Source organism: Panthera pardus, unplaced genomic scaffold, assembly GCF_024362965.1.
Source record: "Panthera pardus isolate Hobbes unplaced genomic scaffold, ASM2436296v1 HiC_scaffold_13, whole genome shotgun sequence".
Taxonomy (NCBI): domain Eukaryota; kingdom Metazoa; phylum Chordata; class Mammalia; order Carnivora; family Felidae; genus Panthera; species Panthera pardus.
In genome coordinates, this window is record NW_026526688.1 from 31,693,018 (window position 1) to 31,712,664 (window position 19,647).

Here is a 19,647-nt window from a genome sequence, read left to right on the forward strand (position 1 = left end):
TATACCCCATGGCCTGGAGAGGGACCAGACGATACTCAAGATGTAATAGGTTCCGTCCCTCCACTGAGGAGAGGAAAGTGTCCTCAGGGCCACAGATGGTGTTGAAGGTGCCCCGGTGCATGTGTGTCTGCGGCTCTGTCCCTGTGAGTCTGTCCCTGTGAGTCTGTCCCTATGAGTCTCTGTGCGCCTATGGCGACGCCTTGGTCTGTGTGTCTGTCTCAGAGTCTGTGTCTCTGTCTCTGTCAGTCTGTGGGCATTGTGTGTGTGCACACGCAGTAAAAATGCAGAACAAGGAAGTGTCAATCCTCAGTGTGCGGGACATTCCCAGTGCCTCCCCCTTCTCTTTCTTCTGCCTGTTTCTTCTGCTTTCCATAGATGTTCACCTCCTCAGGCCGGCTCAGCACGTGTCCCTCAGGGCCCGTGATGCCCAGATCCAGGATCCTCTGCTGCTCCTGCAAGGTTTAAAGAAAGCCAGGCCGTCAGGGAGAGCTGGACTTGAGATGCTCTGATCGCTAGAGACCTTTTACCCAAAAAGCTACTCGGCTCTTATGCCAGGGCCTCGTGAAGAGAAGGGTTCAGTACCCTGTCACCAGTCCTGCCTGAGCAGGTGTTCAGCTCTCCCCCGGGATGCTGAGAGCCCACGCGTGCCCGGCCCTGGGCCACAGTGTAAAATGTCTGTACGTGGAAGCCCATGTCGCCCACCCACAGGCGGCTGCCCTACGGCACGAGAGAACTGACTTCTCTGTGCAAAGGGAACAGACCGTGCGTCCCGCGGAATGCAGAGAGGCACACGTCCCCGACATCCACGCTGCTGGTGAGGCTCTTAGCACCGTGCCCAGGGCGGTCACACCAGGTCACCCTGTTTCTCCTCCTTGCAGCTGAGCCACAGAAGTGGTTTCCCCCTCCCGAGCCCACCTCTCACCCTGCACGTCATGAAGAAACGATGAGGAAGAGTGCCTCATACCTCTGCAATGATGTCGCCGTTCTCTGCGTGGACTTGGGCGATCGCACCGATATCCCGGATCACGCTCAATACTTCATAGATCTGGAGGAGGGGAGGGCATCAGAGACAGGGACGTCCATCTACCTGCTCACAGGTACAGCCACTCCCCTGCCGGCCACAGGGGTCAGAAACGGCACCGGCGGCCGCTACTGTTAAGGCTGGCTCTGTGGACAGGCCCCCAGGGCCAGGCTCCCGGCCACACGTGGCCGAGCAGGCCCGCTTGGTAATCAACAGGGGCAGCATAACCTAAGGGACGCGGAGTAGGGGAGGGTCATGGATGACACCCGGCTCTCCGCCAGGTTTGCTGAGGTGGCTCTGAGTACATCTCTGGGCTATGCTGTCCCACAGGGGCAGGTCTAAGGCTGACTCCAGAGCCCTGGGGGCCAGTGCACTGGCTTCAGATCCTCCCTAAAGGTAAAGTTACATCAGGGAGTTCATCCACCAGCCATGTCCCATGAAGCCAAGGGACATACATACACCGGAGGCAGCTTCCAAGACAACGACATTGGCCCAAGTGTACCAAATGCCTGTTCAGAAAAGGCAACTTTCCTTACCTGGGAATCAGTCAGCTGGAAGCGATCTTTGAAAGCCATGTACACCAGGAAGGAATTGACCCCTAGCAGACAGACAAAATAGATAGGTGGACACAGGACTTTAATAAATAAACCAAATAATCTGGAAGTGACTAAGAAAGGTATAATACTATGCATATATGTATATAGATAGAGAGAGAGAAGGACGGGAGAGACAGAGACAGAGGTGGAGACAGAAATACAAAGAATTGGTAAAAGAGGGTGCAAAAGCTTTTAGCATCCTGACAGTTTTTCTCTAAGTTTAAAACTATACCGAACTTAGAAGTTGCCTGTTCCTCTACGTGTATTCAAATGCACAGCAACGTTATTCACATTAGCCAAAGGGCAGAAGTGTCCGCTGACCGACAAATGGATACACGAAATGTCGTACAGTCATACAGCAGAACGTCACTCAGTCCGAAGCTGGAAGAATATCCTGTCACATGGATGAACCCTGTGTTCATCCTTAGTGTGTTACACTAAGGGAACTAGCCAGTCACTATAGGACAGATACGTAAGATTCCATTTACAAGTCAAATTTACGGAGACAGGAAGTAGAATGGGGTGGGGGGGGGTGCCTGGGTGGCTCAGTCGGATGAGTGTCTGACTTCCGCTTAGGTCAAGATCTTGCAGTCCATGGGTTCGAGCCCCACGTCAGGCTCTGTGCTGACAGCTCGGAGCCTGCAGCCTGCTTCGGATTCTGTGTCTTCCTCTCTCTGCCCCTCCCCTGCTTGAGCTCTGTTTCTCTCTCTCTCTCAAAAATAAACATTAAAAAAAATTTTTTTAATTAAAAAAAAAGGAGAATGGGATGAGCACTGGGTGTTGTATGGAAACCAATCTGACAATAAATTTCATATATTGGTGGAAAAAAAAAAAAAGGAGAATGGGGATTGCCAGGGGTTGGGGGTAGGAGGGACTGGGGGGTTGGTGTTTAATGGGTACAGAACTTCAGTGTGGAAAGATGACAAGTACTGGGGATGGGTGGTGAAATGGTTGCACAACAATGTGAATGTACTTAATGTCATTGAATGTATAAGTGTCCGACTCTTGATCTTGGTTCACGTCATGATCTCACAGTTCGTGAGTTCGAGCCCCACGTTGGGCTCTGTGCTGACAGCTCAGAGCCTGGAGCCCGCTTCAGATTCTGTGTCTCCCCCTCTCTCTGTCCCTCCCCTGCCCATGTTCTGTGTCTCTCTCTCTCTCTCAATAATAAATAAACGTTAAAAAAAATTTTTTTTAATAAAATAAAAATAAATACAAAGTGAAAAAATAAAAACAAAAGTTGCCCCCAGCTGTTGTGACTTTGAGAAGAAAACGAAATCGAATATTCTGTGAAGATCTACAAGATCTAGATCTTTCCTCTGGTAAACAGACTTCCATCCAAGCTGATTTTTAAGAAACGTTCTTGGGGCGCCTGGGTTGCTCAGTTGGTTGGACGTCCGACTTCGGCTCAGGTCATGATCTCACAGTCTGTGAGTTCAAGCCCCGCATCAGGCTCTGTGCTGACAGCTCAGAGCCTGGAGCCTGCTTCGGATTCTGTGTCTCCCTCTCGCTCTGACCCTCCCCTATTCATGCTCTGATTCTCTGTCTCAAAAATAAATAAACATTAAAAAAAAAAAAAGAAAAAGAAACGTTCTTAAGTAAGAAAGGGTCCAATAAGCTGATGTTGCAATTCTCACCCTGGCATTTCAGAGTCCTTGCCTCCCAAGGCACCAGACCAAACATCCCTGCCTGACATCCATCACAATGGTAAACAACCGTACTGACAACCTTCTAGTCTTGGAGTTTAATTCAAGCCACCTGGGGGTGCTGGACGCTGCCCGGGCTCAGTGGCTCGGGACATCCCAACCCTTCTCTCTGGCCAGGCAACAGTTGCTATGGTGACACTCTCGCCTGATTTGGATTCGATTCAGTTTAAGTATGGAGAGCTAAACCCTTTAAGACTCTGTATTCTCAAAAGCGAGAAAGGTCAAGGGTTACTTCTTTTCTTTTAGGTGGAACCTTTGTGCCAGAAAGAATCTTAGGATATCTAGTCCAATACCCTCATGTGATTTTTTTTTTTTTTTTTAACGGAGACTCATGAAATTTAAGTAATTCCCCAAGGTCATATGGCTAATGCAAGGAAGACACACTAAACCCAAGACTCCAGAGTTTCATTCTGGGCGTTTTCGGCCGTATTCACGGATACCTACCGTATCCACACCTAGAGACTTCCCTCCCGCTATTTTACCCACAGTGGTACTCCTGGTCTTAGAAGCCTCAGAACCCGAAAGCAACAGGCGCTCCCCTGACAGTTAAGATCCCATGAAGCCAAGAGGTCACCCTAGGAGTCTAGTCTATAGCCAAGCTCAAGAAGACCCCAGAAGATGAAGTGACTTGGCATTAGCACCTGAACTCCCAAGGTCCCTGTGGACAGAAGGGTCCCAAAGGCACCCTGAGGTAGTCCGGATTCTTCCAGCCTGCCTGGGAATCCTCCAGGGCCCAACCCCTGGAATCCTACTCCCTGAAATAGTCCCCTGGGATGAAAAAGACCTTTCACGTTGTCCCAGAGCCTCCTCACCCTCAAGTCTGTCCTGGTCCTCGTGGGTTTGCAGGAAGAGTCCCCCACTCGGCATCCTGGGCACCTCCTCCCCCCTCCCATGACGGTCCAGAATCCTCACTGGGACAGGCGTTCTTATCCTCTGAGGGCAAATCAGTCCCATGGCCTCAACTCTCCAACCTGGCTGGGCGCCGTTCCCTCAAACCAGTAAGCTGTGTGCAGTTGTCACACAGGAACCGGTCCCCCTGGGGAGGCTCCGTCCGGTTCTCCCGTCAACGAAAGCTTCCGTTGCCGCACTGGGTTTGGCTGCCTCCAGTGGGCACCAGCTGCGGCCCCACCGTCTCTCCTTGCAGGCATGGAGGAGAGGCACAGAAGGGGTCTGCAAGCGCTATTCACAGAGCTCTCCTTCAGAGAGCTGTGCCGGCTCGTGTACCGAAATGGAAATATCCCCGGAGGTGCCGGTCAGCATAACCTACCGTGGTCCTTCACCAGGGCCTCTATCTCCTCCTGGATGCCCTTATGCCACTCCGTGATGTCCACGTGCAGAGAGTAGTCACAGCAGGACTTGCTGTCAGCCCACTCCCTCCACTGGTCGAAGGCTGCCAGCAGGCTTGTCCCGGGCTCGGGCACGACATGGTCAACTAGAAAAGAACAAACATTTGTCGTCATCAACAGAAGGCTCGAGGGCCACGGGTCAGCAGCAGTTTTCCCGTCTCAACCTTGAATAAGGCTTCCTGGGTCCAAAACCGAGATGGTGATCTCTACAACCAGCTTCTAAGAATCCACTTAAACCAACGGACTCCCCGAGAGGGAGAAAGCAGAAAGCAGAAACCTTGGCATGGCACGATTACTCCCACGAAACCACGCATGAACTGCCCGGATCTGATTGCCCGGCTCAGAGTCCCTGAAAGCAGGTACCTCGGGACATCTCACGGACAATGAGTCCTTACGGACAATGGCAGTGTCAGATGGCCGGCCAGAGCTGCCAAACCTTTCCGTGTGGCGATAGCTGGCTGTGAGGCGCCCCCCACCAGACGGCAAGGAACTCGAAGATGCTGGACCCTCGCCACGCAGGCTGAGGCTTTCAAAGCTTCCCCAGCGTATCCGATCTCTCGTCGGTGCTCATATTTCTGCAGCATAATACCACTTTGTAATGTAAGGGAGATCTTTTCGTCTTAAGAGTTCAAAGCGTCTTTTAAAACAGTGGTTATTGTTATATAGTTATTGAGTTAGGCTGAGATGGAAGAAGGGGGGCTCTGGACTCCAGGTGAACTGAGTTTGTCTCCTGGCTCTACTACCTGCCAGCAACGCGCTCTTGGGGAAGCTACTCAATCGCCACTACCCTAAATTTCTGTGCTGGTTTAAAATGGGGATATTAAATGCTGCACACGTTTGTTGTGAGGATTAAAGGAAACAGCCTATCTATCGATCTTTTGTCATTCCCCTATTTAAATCTTCCGGCGGTCTCCCCTTAAGATAAAGATTAAAGTCCCCAACAAGGTCTGCAAGATTCTGCCCAGCCTGGCCCTTGCCCCCTCTAACAACATCACTCTGGATCAACTTCCCTTTGCACTCTGCTCTCCTCCAACCGCGTGGGCCACCTTTCAGTTTCTGCTCCCTTCTGCCACAGGGCCTTTGCACAGGTAGTAATATCTCTAAGTCTCAGAGAGCTCTCGCCCAGTTACCCTGATGAAAAGAGAGTTACCAGAACAATTATTACCCATCTCCTGCACAGAGACACTAAAACATGCACTGCAATGACTTGTCCAAGATCAAATCAAACTTACGCAACAAAAAAAGACAAAACCCAGGACTCTTGACCCCTAAAGCAATGAATCGTTCTTCTAAATGAAATATTAGGTTTCCTACACCCAGGTAAGTAGTTCTCGGCTAAGAAAATGCCAGCCCAGGCAATGCCAGTGAGCTCAAATTTCTGAAATGGACCAAATCTTGCAGACACTGCTCAACTGACATCAACCGAGCTTGGTTTTGTACGTCTCAAAAATGTGCACATCTGAGCTGAATTGTCTTTTGATGAAATGTCCTTTTTTTTCATCAGTAGCCATATATGTAATTAAGCGCCTAGCTGGTACTGTAATACGTATAGTGTTATCTAACGAAAGCAATGAGGATGTCACACTTGGGATGCAAGTCAGTTCCATCTGTAAAATGCTAACAGAAACCCTGGCAAAACAATTCCAATTTTCTTAAACTGTGCCCCACCCTGCGCCCCGCAAAAAAGGAGGAGGGGGGGGCAGGAGGAGGCAAAAGACAAGGAGGAGGAAAATAGAACTTTGTTGCAAATACAGTTTGGATAGAATCTCCCTAGTCACGCCCCTGGCTTTGTCGCTTGCCCCACCTCACCAGCCTGCATAGGCAGCCGGAGAGATGGATCTTGTCAAATCTTTCCCCAGATCCTGCCACTCTGCCGGTTAATCCTTCGGTGGCTGTCCAGCACCTTAGAGCCAAATTCAAACTCCCCCCTTGGTCCTGTGGATCCAGTCTCATCTCTCCAACACTCTCCTGCCCCTCCCCCTGGCTCATCCCCGTCGGCCCCCTGCCATTACTTGAGCTGCCCAACTCCGCCCGACCTCCAGAACTTTCCACCAGCTGTCTTCTCTCTCTGGACACCCATTCTCTTGGCTCTTTGCTTGGGCATCCCTGCCTCCCCCTCACTGGCTGAATGTCACCATCCCAGGCTGGCATCCTCACCTGCAGTATTTCTGCATCCATCCCCCCTAGTTTGCTATCTGACTCCCCCACGAGGATGTAAACTCCCTCGGAGGAGGGACTGAGTGCCTGGATCGAGGAAGTGCTCAACAAACATTTTCAATAAATGAATACATGTTCCCTTCCAGCTCGCATGCCTCCCTGCAAGATCAGGTCAAGCTCCAAAGGAGGTGCTCTCCTGGGAACGTGACCAGATTTTCCGGCTCAGCCTCAAGCATATGTAAGGAGGTCTGGTGCTAAGCTACTCAAACTGGAGTGTGTTTAAGAACTCTCTTGAGGGGTGCCTGGGTGGCTCGGTCGGTTAAGCGTCCGACTTCGGCTCAGGTCATGATCTCACGGTCCGTGGGTTCGAGCCCCGCGTCGGGCTCTGTGCCGACAGCTCAGAGCCTGGAGCCTGTTTCAGATTCTGTGTCTCCCTCTCTCTGTGACCCTCCCCCATTCATGCTCTGTCTCTCTCTGTCTCAAAAATAAACGTTAAAAAAAAAAAATTAAAAAAAAAAAAAAGAACTCTCTTGAGAGCTTATTAAAACACAGGTTCCTGGACATCCCCAGAGTTTCAGATTCTGTAGGTCTGGGCTGGAACCTGAGAATTTGCATTGTCTTAAAGTTTATTTACTTTGAGAGAGAGAGAGTTGGGAAGGGGCAGAGAGAAAGAGAGAGAGAATCCCAAGCAGGCTCTGCACTGGAAGCGAGGAGCCTGATGTGGGGCTCGAACTCACGAACCATGAGATCCTGCATGCCCTGAGCCTAAGTCAGATGCTTAACCGACTGAGCCACCCAGGTGCCCTGAGAATCTGGTTTTTAATCATCTCTCTTGGAGCTGCTGGGTCTGCCTTGGATCACTGAGTGCAAACCTTTTCCCATTTTCTTCTCCAAGCACCTGAACTCACTCATGCCCATCTTTACCCCGTTTTACTACACAACAGCATTGCCAGTTACAAAAAAACATCAGGTTCCCTGGCTGGAATAATACCGTAGCCTCCCTCCATGTCCAAAAAACAGCTCCTAGGGTTACGAATTCTTGAAAACTCAGGATACAGACAAAGCTGAGGGCTCCAGGGAAATAAACATGTTTCCTCTAAAAACGAATGACACTCAGAAACGTGTCCATGGAAAGCCTCCTCATGTTTTCCCACGGTCCTTTCCCTAGGAGCTCTCTCCTAGGAAGAGCTGCCCCAGGGCACAGGGCAGAATGTCATCCTCACTTCCGGAGGGAGCAGAGATGACCCACTCACTGGAAGACACAAGCCTGCAAAGGATTTGCCTGGAACTCTCAGGCCTTGTCCCCGGTGATTTCCCTAAGCTGTCCCTGCAAGAGCCTGCTGGCTTTTGCCTCGCAGCTGACTTTTTCCCCTTGTGTAAGACGTGAGGGAGAGCTCATCAACCCAGCCCTCCACCAGAAGGTGAAAAGAGAATGACCCTGGGATCCAAGAGCTCTGGGCTCCGTCCCGGTTCTGGTGGCACCTCTGCCCTGCTGTGTATACTCCACGGGAGCTCGATTTCTGCATATACAAAACACGGGCACGAAAGTACACGCCGTGCAGGGCTGCAGGAGGGTGAAGGAAGCATGGATGAAAGCACCTGGAAAAATGTCTGGCACGCACTGAGTTTTCACCCCCCTGGGACGAACACTCAGAAACACCCTGTGGTTTCCGTGGGAGGCCCATGAATCTGGTTTATGAGAGAGCCAAGAAATGCCCCGGGGCAGTGGCCTGAACTCAGAACTTAGAACCAGCATCCGGAAGTGCTCGCATCTGCAAGACACCAGCTGTTTCCAAAGGACGATTTTTACTTCGCTTAAAACCTAAGACCCGACATTTTTTTAGCAGCTTTACTGCAACGTGATTCACATACTGTGCAATTCACCCATGTAAGCCGTGCAACTCAACGGTGTTTGGGCTAGTCACAGAGCTGTGACCAGCCTCGAATTGGAAAACCCCGTTCCCATCTGCCGCCCTTCCCCATTCCCAGCCCCAGGCAACCACTAATCTGCTTTGTGTCTCTGTAGATTGGCCCTTTTCGGACATTTCGTGTCAAGGGAATCATACAGCATGTGGTCTTTTGGGTCTGGCTTCTTTCACTTAGCATGTCTCCAAGGTTCATTCCTGGGGGAGCATGTATCAATACTTCATTCCTTTTTGCCTTGAGTGGTTTTGGTATCTTATTTTACTGTTTTTAATTTTTTTTTTTTTTTTTTTTTTTTTTTAAGAAAGAGAGAGCATGAGCAAGGGAGAGGAGCAGAGGGAGAAAGGGGAGGGGGGCAGGAGAGAACCTTAAGCAGGCTCCACGCTAAGTGTGGAACCTGACATGGGGCTCGATCCCACAATCCTGGGACCAGGGATTACGACCTGAGCTGAAAGTAAGAGGCAGTCAGTCAACTAACTAAGCCACCCAGGCACCCTGGTATCCCATTTTTATGTTTACTGGATACTGGCAAGGTGTTATACAACACGGCAAAGGAGCTGGACCTTGAAATTCAAATACAGAACTCCTCTGGAGTTTGCAGTGTTTAAAAGACCCTATTTTATTTTTAGCTTCTTACTTTGAGGTAATTGTAGATTCACCTAGAGTTGTAAGAGATCCTCAGAGCCTCCGCCCAGTGTCCCCCAGGGGTAACATCTTGCTTAACTTCAACACAACATGACAACCAGGAAGTCCACATTGACACAATCCAAGACCCCAAGTTTTCCAAAGGACAGCAGTTGGGGCTTCTGATCAGCTCCAGGGGGGCAGCATTATCGAAAACACACAGAGACACCACCGCTGGCCCTGTTCAGGGAATTAAAGTGGCTGCGCAGGAACCATCCCCCAAAAGTCTGCAGGGGGCAAGCAGGTGGAGCGGAGAGAAGAGGGGGACCCCTGCTGGGGCCCCCTCTGGCTCCAGCTTCTCTGAAGCCTCACCCACAGTCGCACGGAGGCCCACCTCTAGATACACCGCTTGGTCAGTACACACGGCACCCCGCACGCCAGCGGTATTTACTCTATCAGAATTGCCCATCTCCTGCCTCGCATTCCAGAATCATCCTGACTCATTCTCTAGTCCCTGCACTTAGCTGTATGTGCGTCTGCCTCTCCCTTTCTCATCCCAGATGAATCAGTGGACTTGAATTAAAAGCAAGCCGTCAGGGAGACGACGACACAAACCACTGCTGGCTCATCTCTGTGGCATCGAGCTGGCATCTACTCAGCAAAATGCTGGGCGACCTATTCAGCAGAGAATGCCTTTTGTTAGTGGAGAGATGAGAGCCTTTGGGAGCCCCTGGGCGTGCCAGCCAGGAGAACACGGTTTTATTCTTGGGGGGGGGGGGGGGGGGGAAGCAGAAAGGGAAGAGAAAGCACCTGTCCCTGGGAGCGTAAGGGGTGCCCAGAGGAGAGGTAGTGGAGGAAAGACCAGGGTCAGACGCCCGAGTGCCTGGCCCGCTCCGCCCCTTACTCATCAGTGTGGCTTTCTTCATGACACTCCTCTTCTCTGGGCTTCAGATCCCTCCTCTATGGAGCCCATACCAGTACCTAACGCCCGGGGTTCCAGGGAGGTGTAAGCGAGCTGCCATGGGAACTCCCGGGACGAATGCCTGCTACAGACCTGCGCCCAATAAACACCAGCAGGAAGACAGTTACATGCTCCTCTATAAGGAAAACTACCACACGTAAACCCCTTGTGAAGTATTTGTGAAGTATTTGAGTGCCTCTAATGCACACGCGGACAGGGCTCCCTACCTGCCTGCACAAATACACTGCTTCTCCAACAGTGCAAAGAAGCATTCTCCTACTGGCTGAACTACCTAGAAGTTCTGTGCCTGATTTTCTTATCTACAAGCTGGTGACGATAACACAGCTGGAGTGCTCAGTAAGATGGGGTTCGTAAAACAACAAAGTGCTCTTCCAATATGAGCACCGTCATTCACTTCCTCTTCCCTGCGTCCCCCAAAGCATCCAGCAGGAGGTCCAGCATACAAAAGACTCTCAGTCGGCACAGGAGAGACCAAACATCATACACTCCTCTGGCAAGAAAGGCCTTGGCCAACTCAATACTGGAGCACTGGGAAACCTCTTCCTCTGAGGGGCCCAGCCATGCAGTCTGAGAATCCCCATCATTCCCTGGAAAAGTCCTAGGCACACACAGCTCTCCTGTCGTCTGCCAGAAAGACTCACTATGGCTGGTTTTTAAATCCCAGCCTTCCTGAATGCCGGGCAAGGGGACCCGCCAAAGTGACTAACGTAAGTATAATCCACATACTTCAGAATGGGAGTATTAGTAGGAGTGCCTGGGTGGCTCAGTTGGTTAAGCGTCTGACTCTTAATTTCAGCTCAGGTCATGACCATGGTTCGTCAGTTCAAGCCCTACATCGGGCTCTACACTGACAGCAAGGAGCCTGCTTGGGATTCTCTCTCCCTCTCTCTCTGCCCCCTTCCCCACTCGTGCTCTCTCGTGCATCTCTCGCTCTCTCTCTCAAAATAATAAACTTAAAAACATGGGAGTAATAGTAAAAATAATTTACACTTATCAGATACTTCCTATGTCTGGTACGATTTCATCCATCTTTCGTGGTTTACCTCGTTGAATCCTTACATCAGCCCCCTTAAGGTCGAAGCCAGTGGTAGCCCCAGTTTTCAGTTGGAGAAGCTGAGAATAGTGGGGTTACGTGACCTGTTCATGTTACTTAAATCGCAGAGATGTATACAGAAGGTCTGCAACATTCAGACCATCTGTGCTTCGGCCAAGCAAGGCCCTGGGAAGAACTCTGGAAGGTGGTCAATAATGTGGTCTTAGCCGGTACAACTGTTGGCTGGCAGAGGTGACCCCAGGACGTTTGACTCCAGAGCCCCTACTCTTCTTAACTGCCTCTGCTCAAGAGTGGACAGGGAGGTGTGGATCTCTGAGAAGTAAAATGCAGTCTTAGCCCTTTAATATTTTATAACTACAGCATGTAGTTCAGTAATTCAATTAACAGAAAACTGCATCATCAGCCTGACATGTGCAGGAATATAAACTCATGCCCCTCACTGCCTGAACCTGGAGGCACCTGAAGAATTCCCTTATTTCTCTCTTGGCCAAACTCTCTTTCGTGAAATCTTGCTTTTAAAACAAAGCAAATATATTCACATAAACCAAGCTCAGCCATGATTAATTGTTCGGCATCCAGCGATCACTGCTAGAATCATTAAGCCAGAGGCCGGAGGGAATAAGGGCCGAAGCAAGATCCAGTAAAAAGTATTTATAAAACAAGCAAACAACAACCTCTTACGTGATCTGATGATCGGCCAGCTTCAGAGGGAACAGAGATAGAGGATACAGACCATACCCTTAAAATGGTTAAAGTCTAGTTTGGAAGAAAAAATACATTGCAGGGTGCACGGAGGAAATGACCTTGCTCCATCCTCCTGCCTACTACACATTCCCACCCTTGCCTTCCCACCAAGCTCTGGAAAGAGCGGAATGCTGTTGATGCCCCACGCTGTCACCTCCCATTCGCTTCTGGACCACAGCACCCTCAGCTCCACTGAGCCGATACCCCCCGAGCGAGCTCTCAATTCCTCTCATCCCCTGGGGACCACCACTGCCTTCCACGACCTTGGGGCGTGACTGTCCGCAGCGGCCTGCTGCCCTGTGCCCGCCCCAGCTTCCGGACAGCGCTCCGCGTGTCTGCTGCTGCTTCTCTGAATAGTCGTCCCCTGGTTCCTCTTTTGCCCCAGCATTTTCAATGCTGGTGTCTCCGGGAGCTCTGTCCTACTTCATTAAATTCCACTCACATTTCTGACATTTATTCAAAAGGTCCTGAGCCGGGCATCTGAACAGCAGACCCTTCTCCAGCTGGCCTGCACGGGGCCTCTGATTTCTTGCTCTTGTCTCTTTTCCTCTCTCATTCCCCCCAGCCGTGTCCTCTCTTTCCTCCCCCACCCCCACCCCACCCCCATCTCCTTCCTCCTCCTTCCTCCGCTTCCTGCAGTCGTCCTGGGGCTCAATATTCGGCAGGCGATGGATGTGGGGACCGGGACTCTGTTCACTCTCAGGCAAATCCCGGGATAAGCAACTGGGAGCAGCAGCCTGTGGTCTACAAGCTACAGCACCTGTCAGGGTTCCTTCTGCCACACGAAGGAAGCAGCGGGTGGGTACCAGGAGCTTCCCACACCTGCAGTCCACGCCTCCTGCCCACAGATTTCCCTTCCTGTGGCCTATGCCCACCAGAATGAGACAGCCATTCCTTCCAGGCTGCCGGCAGATCACCCTGGGAGTCCAGGAGTCTGAGCTGGAGTCTGAGGGTGGGAAAGGAGAGGCGGGGAGGGAGGCACAGAAGGCCCAGCTTCCACACCCAGCGTTGTGCCTGAAGACGGTCCTGGGAAGACATCCTTAGCTTTCTTCCACTTTCCCCCTTTAATGCAGGCATAACCAGAGCTCCCCATGTTAGAGAAATATATCCACCCCTCTGGAAGTATTCTTCCAAGGGAATGGGACAATGGAACCATGGTATAACTTCGTATCACCGTTTGCATCATTTGATAGCAGTGATACAACCTCACATGGGCACAGCTTCCCAGCGATTTACAAGGTGCTACCACAAGCCTTATCTCACTTGATGCTTACAGTAGAGAGGCAGACGCGTTCACGATGCTCGCGTCACAGATGAGGGGCTGTGGCCAGGAGCCTTGCCTGCAGTCATGCAGACACAAACTCACAGAGCTGGGGTCCAAGCCCACTTTGTTTTACAGGCTTTACAGCCTTGACTAACCACCACCTTCTTGGTGTTTCTACGAACACCACTCACCTCAACTCTTCAAACCTAGGCTTTTTTCTAGTATCGGAAACACAGGCAGGTTCACTTAAGTGCGCAGCTAATGACCTAAACCTAGTGGACACAGACGGAAATGACCAACGTGAGCCGGTGACGGTCAATTTGGGATGTCAGATGAAAAGCTTGTCAAAATGTCAGCACCTCATAAAACCCCTTTCTGTGAGGCTTGGGGTAGCCTGCAAATGGCCTAGCATGCACACGGTAAGCGAGATCAAAGGCCAGGCTAATGAAATCTGTGTGTGGGGACGAAGGGTCATTTAGAATCTGTAAAACCTTTAAGAGTGGCAAGCCACATGGGGCGCCTGGGTGGCTCAGTTGGTTAAGCATCCAACATCGGCTTGGGTCGTGATCTCGCAATTCGTGAGTTCGAGCCCCACGTCGGGCTCTGTGCTGCCAGCTCGGAGCCTGGAGCCTGCTTCGGATTCTGTCTCTCCCTCTCTCTCTGCCCCTCCCCCACTCATGCTGCCTCTCTTTGCCTTAAAAATAAATAAAACATTTTTTTTTAATGTTTTTTTTTTTTTTTAAAAGAGTGGCAAATTACACAATGAGCAGAAGTTGTCTCCCTGACTTAGAAAGAGCAGACAGGGAGTGACTGGGAGAGCCTGAGAGCCCATCGGTAGGCAGTATGGGGTCAACCTTCCCCGGAAAGGCCCATCAGAGTAGACCAGTGGCCTTGGGGAGGGAGAGAACAGACCCACCAAACAGGCTTTACTTCAAAATCAACCTCTGCGGTCATACTTGGTAGTATGCTCTCAATTCACTCAGAAAGGATGCCCCTGGGGCACCTGGGTATCTCAGTCGGTTAAGTGTCCGACTCTTGGTTTCGGCTCAGGTTATGATCTCACGGTTCATGAGTTCGAGCCCCACATTGGGCTCTGCTCTGGTGGTATGGAGCCTGCTTGGAATTTTCTCTCCCTCTCTCTCTCTCTCTCTCTCTGCCCCTACCCTACTTGTTCTTTCTCTCTCTCTCCGTCTCAAAATAAATAAATAAACTTTAAAAAAAAGGAAAGAAAGGATGGCCCTAAGCTGCGTAGTGCCTACAGAGAAGGTTCCATCAAACCCTGAATGGTGAGAACAAATCTGTAGAAACACTGCTTAGCCACCAGGAATGCACAAAGAACGTGGATTGTTGGTGCACAAGGAAGCTTCCAAATGCCCATGAGCCTGTCTTGTTGATATAGGCAAGTCCGGGAGATTCGACATGAGGACATCTTATTGGCTCAAATTAGGTTCAGATCCAGGACGCTTAGAAATTGTTCTGTCTTCTTACCAATGAGGAATCTGAGTCCCAGGGAAGCGTCAAGAGTTGCAAAAAGATACAGGAGATGTAGCAGTACCAGAATTAATCCTAGGTCTGAATCCAAAAGCTTACTGTTTCCTTTTTTGTATATATAAAAGAAGAAAATACTACCTATAATCCCACCATCCTAACAGTGACCATGAATCTTTTTCTGTATCATCTTCTAGACCTGTTTTGTGCATATATTTTATATGGGGATAATCACAGGGCACACTCACTGTTTTCTTAATACCATTAACACCACGTTGTCTTACAGTCTTCATGGTTCAATTTTTATAAGCACTACTTGGTAGGGGAGGAGGGAGATCTGCTATAACTTTCTTAACCATTCCCCCGTGTTGAACCTACAGACTGCTTTCAGTCTTCCTCTATTACATAATGTTCTCGTGAACACATTCTCGCAAATACCTTTCTGCCTCTTCTAAGTGCTTGTCACTGGAGAGGGCCCTAGAGCTGGGATGAACGACGGTTCTTCATACAGATGACCAGGTTGCATTCCAAAAGTGTCACCAGTTCACGCTGCCATTAGCAACCCATGGAGATGTCCCCCCAGCCAATGCTGGTATTTTCATTTTATTTGCTTACTATGTAAGGGGGATGAGAAACAAAGCTCTTTTCACTATACTAAGCCGTCTCTCTGTTTCAGATAAATGGCCACCTTCCAAGACCCAAATAGGGAACTGAGTAATACACGAGAGACCAGAACAACCAGCTGGACAAAGAAGTTACTGACAATTTAACAAGAACATGATTAAATGGCCACGTCCACCATCAGCTCTGGTGCCCCCCAACCCTCCTTCCAGCTTTGTCACGAGAGCCTAAGGTGACTCCCACTAAGGCTGTCTTGCTAAGCATCTGAGATGGAGACAGGAGATGGGAGGCAGAGCTGGAGACAGCCCAGGCCCCCAGACCCCAGGGGCACAGAGAGAAGTCATGCTTTGTCTCCACGTATGTTTGCCGAAAGACAGACCCTGAACAGGAAGCTCCATCCCCAAAGCACGATGATGAAATCGTGGCCCAGGGAGAAGGCAGGGAGAGCCAAAGGTGAAAATCCCAGCCAAATTCATTAGAATGCAAAGCTTCAAACTTCAGATCCATGGAGGATGTCTCCAAGAGATGTTGAAATCATTGGCTAAGAGTGGGAGAGGGTTCTGTTTCTTGTAATTAGACAGGCATTCTGAGTCTGAAGAAAGGCCAAGGGTATGGCACCCCCTATCCCTGCACCAGGGGGAGAACCACAGGGTTGGCTTCAGGCTAGCGTTTTGATCCTGGAATTCCTCAGAGCATGGTGAAGTCCAGGGGAGTGACTCCTCCCTACACGGTTCCACAGGCCCTGCGGCTCGCAGGCTCTCAAATGCCCCGCTCAGACAACTGGCCCTCGGCACCAGCATCTGAAAAGCGGGGCTCTCGCTCATGAAGGAAATGTTAGGGAACCAGGAAATGCAGCGTTGGGTGCGAGTGGTCTCTGATGCTGTTAAGCGTCCAGGCCGAATGTGCTGGAAACACAGTGTGATGGAAACCCACAGGCAGTGCACTGCTGAGGTACAGAGCTCACTTGTCTGGGGTTGAATCTCCGGCCCCGCCACTGACTAGTCCTAGGACCTCAGGCAACTTATTTAACCACCCCTCCCCAGTGCCTCCGTTTCCCCATCTGCAAAATAAGAACAGCAACAGTGACTACTTCCTAGAATAGGGGTAGAAGCATGAACTCTGAGCTGGCACCCCAACTCTACCATCCACTGACTATATAACCTTAGCAACCTTTCTCTTCTCTGGGCCTCAGTTTTCTTACTCGGAAGGAGATAATAACAGCACCCGCTCACAAGGCTCTTACGAAATGGTATTTGTAAAGGGGCTTATAACAGAGCTTGGCACAGTAGGTCTTACATAAGCATTTGTTAAATTAAAAGCAAAATAGGATTGTCTTGAGGATAAAAGGCTGCTTGACCCAATTCCTGGCGCGAAGTCAGTCTTCCTTCAATGTTCAATTTTACTTAGAGGTATCACAAAAAGGGGTCAGGGCTTGGGGCACCCTAGGGGCACAGAATCCAAGGGCATTCTTCAGTGCCCCGTGTGGGCCAGGGGCCAGGGGCCAGGGGAAGGGCTCGGTGGGGTCGGCTCAGGGAGAAAACCCACTGAGGAGTAACAGGTTATGAGAACAGACAGGATAAAGGCGTCATTGAGAGGAGGCCCGAGGCTCCTGGGGTCACAAGAAAAGAACTGCCCAGAACTTTAAGTCTTTTGCATAAAACTAAATAAGACCAAGATAAGCAAAACAAATCTGTCCTGTTTACACAGCAAGTAGGCACTGGTTGTAAAATGCAAGACAGTAAATGCCAGCACAGGAGGAATCAGAGACCCTCTTTCAACCAACATAAATATAGACTTTTCACCTCCCAGGGAACCTCTACCCAATCAGAACAGAAATCACAAACTAATCACCATTATGAGCGTTCCCCTAATTCCCATCACAAGCAAAGAAACCTGAGCCTATCCTGGAAACATCACTTCAGTTAAATCTCCCCGCAGGCTCTTCAAAACATTGAAACAATTTATATATTCAAAATCCCCCAGGGATACGGGCACCACAGGCTGGGATCTAGGATCTGGTTCCCCATGTCAACTTCTGGGGAGGAGAGGACCTAGCAGGTGAGCTTTGTAAGGGCTGGTAGCCAAGGCAGCCCGAAGGTCTGCAGATTTCCTGAGCAGACCCCTTCCATCAGCCCCGTTTTCCAGACACTATAGCCTGGGCACCAGCCGGATGACCCAAGAGGGTGTGCGTGCGCATGCATGTGTGAGGGTGCACAGGCATGTGCGAGTGTGCACAGGCATGTGCGTGCATGTACATCTGCACGCCGGTGCGCGTGTGACAGGGACACAGGGGCTGGAGGGTTGTTCCCTCCACCTCCCGGGGCCTTCAGGCTGCTTTAAGGAAATGGAGACGTCCCACTTTTCACCACAAAGTCTGCCATAAAGTCAAATCCAGACTACGAACAAATTACAGAAAGAATGCAGGAAAGTAAGGAGCAACAGGGACCCTAGGGGCCAGGGAACGACAACCTCAAGGGTGTCCGTGTGGGTCCTGGTCGGACTCTGCTCTGAGGAGCTCCACCTCGAAAGAGGGGCGGCAGCTGGCTGCGACGGACCCAGATGAGGTGGCTGGGGAAACATGTGAGTAATGACACTTCCTCTGTTTGTCTCAGCTTTTGGTTGCCCGGGGCTACCGGACCACAGATTCAGTGCTGGCTTGCCAAAAATAAGAGATTACAGGGCTGTGTGGAACATCGCAAAAACATAAAAGCCCCACTGCAAGGCTTTCACGTGCAGAGTGGGTTTGTCTCCGTTTTCCTTCCTGCTGGTCCCCTGTTGGGAAGGGAATCCAACTATAAACTCAAGGACCCGCAGCTTCCTTATTATGGCCCAACAGAAACCCGTGTACTCGCATACATAATGGGTAGAACTATGTCAAATGCTACAGCCAAAGACCCAAGGTCAAGGACAACAACGGAAAAAACAAGAAGCAAATTAAAGAAACAGGGTCATGTTTACATTCCTATTCAAGTAGATAATCAAACAAACCCCATGATCTGATTACAATCACCTTTCTGAGGAAATGTGGCCCAAAATAAAAGATGTCATGCTCACAACTACTGTATTTCAGGACATCATTTATGGGCACACGCCAAATAATATAATAAAGACAACAAGAGGACCTAGTTCAGATAAGAAGTGACGTGTGCTCGGGACTCTAATTAGCTGACGAGCAACTAATCCACCTTGTACAAAGCTGCTGCGACAAGAGTCTCACTGTGCCTGAAAAAGAACATACCGGCTATTGGATGGCAGCTCAACCTAGAAGCAAAAGCATGGGGAGCCTGGTGTCTATTCTGTTTATTCCAGTTTTGCACAACTGTCTTCCTTGCATCCCCTCCAAAGAAAGTTGGGCAGGGAAGGAAGAGTTGGTGATGTCATATGTTGACTGGGACCTATCTAGAGCCAACATAATTGACGGGTGTTTTCCTCCTAGGAACCTGGACTGAATTCAAAAACACAGCATAACATCTCTGGAGTCTGAACCATGGTCATTGTATCATCATGTGCTCCCCATAACGGGCGGAGAGCTAACGGTTCAATGGGTCTTTTTCCCCTAGTTGATTAATAAGACTCTGAATAACAGCCAATGTATCTGGACAATGAGGTTTAAGCCCGATAAGGGACCCAGCTGTTCAGGGAGCCTGTCGTTAAACCCTATCACCGTGTGGGTAGTTGAAAGTTCACAAACGCCAGCCTGCGCCACGGTACATAAAATCCAAACACTTCCTCACATTATGTTCTCTTCCTCCCCAAGAACGACAGGGGTGAGAGATAATAACCCAGATGCAAAGGAGAGTTCCAAGGAAACTTTTCTTTCTATAAAATTCCTTTAAGTGCAAAAGTACTTAAATGCCAAAAACCTGGAAAACAAGAAAGAATTTAGGAAAAACCCAAAATTTTCTGTTGTTCCATCATCCAAAGAAAATACATGTCTGATGTATGTGTACCCAATCTTTTTTCCTACCCACGTACACACCCACTTACATATTCTTTACGAAAGTAGTATCCTAACTCTACAGTATGTAAGCTATATTTTAATAAAGCTCTTTTAAAAAAGAAGCTCTTTTTAGAAAGTATCAAATCAGGATATAGGGATCACGGTCTACTTTTCTTCCATC

At 49.9% G+C, this 19,647-nt stretch overlaps 1 protein-coding gene across 2 annotated transcripts in view; it reads right to left on the reverse strand.

Annotated features, from left to right (window-relative positions):
* Positions 1–19,647, reverse strand: part of DPYSL2 (dihydropyrimidinase like 2) — a 131,934-nt gene that overhangs the window by 25,507 nt on the left and 86,780 nt on the right. For both annotated transcript variants that reach the window (XM_019466887.2, XM_019466888.2), the window contains exons 4-7: positions 4,591–4,755; positions 1,558–1,619; positions 965–1,045; positions 384–452 (exon numbers count right to left, since the gene is read on the reverse strand). In XM_019466887.2, the coding sequence (XP_019322432.1) occupies positions 384–452; positions 965–1,045; positions 1,558–1,619; positions 4,591–4,755 (377 nt within the window). The remainder of the gene's footprint in view (positions 1–383; positions 453–964; positions 1,046–1,557; positions 1,620–4,590; positions 4,756–19,647) is intronic.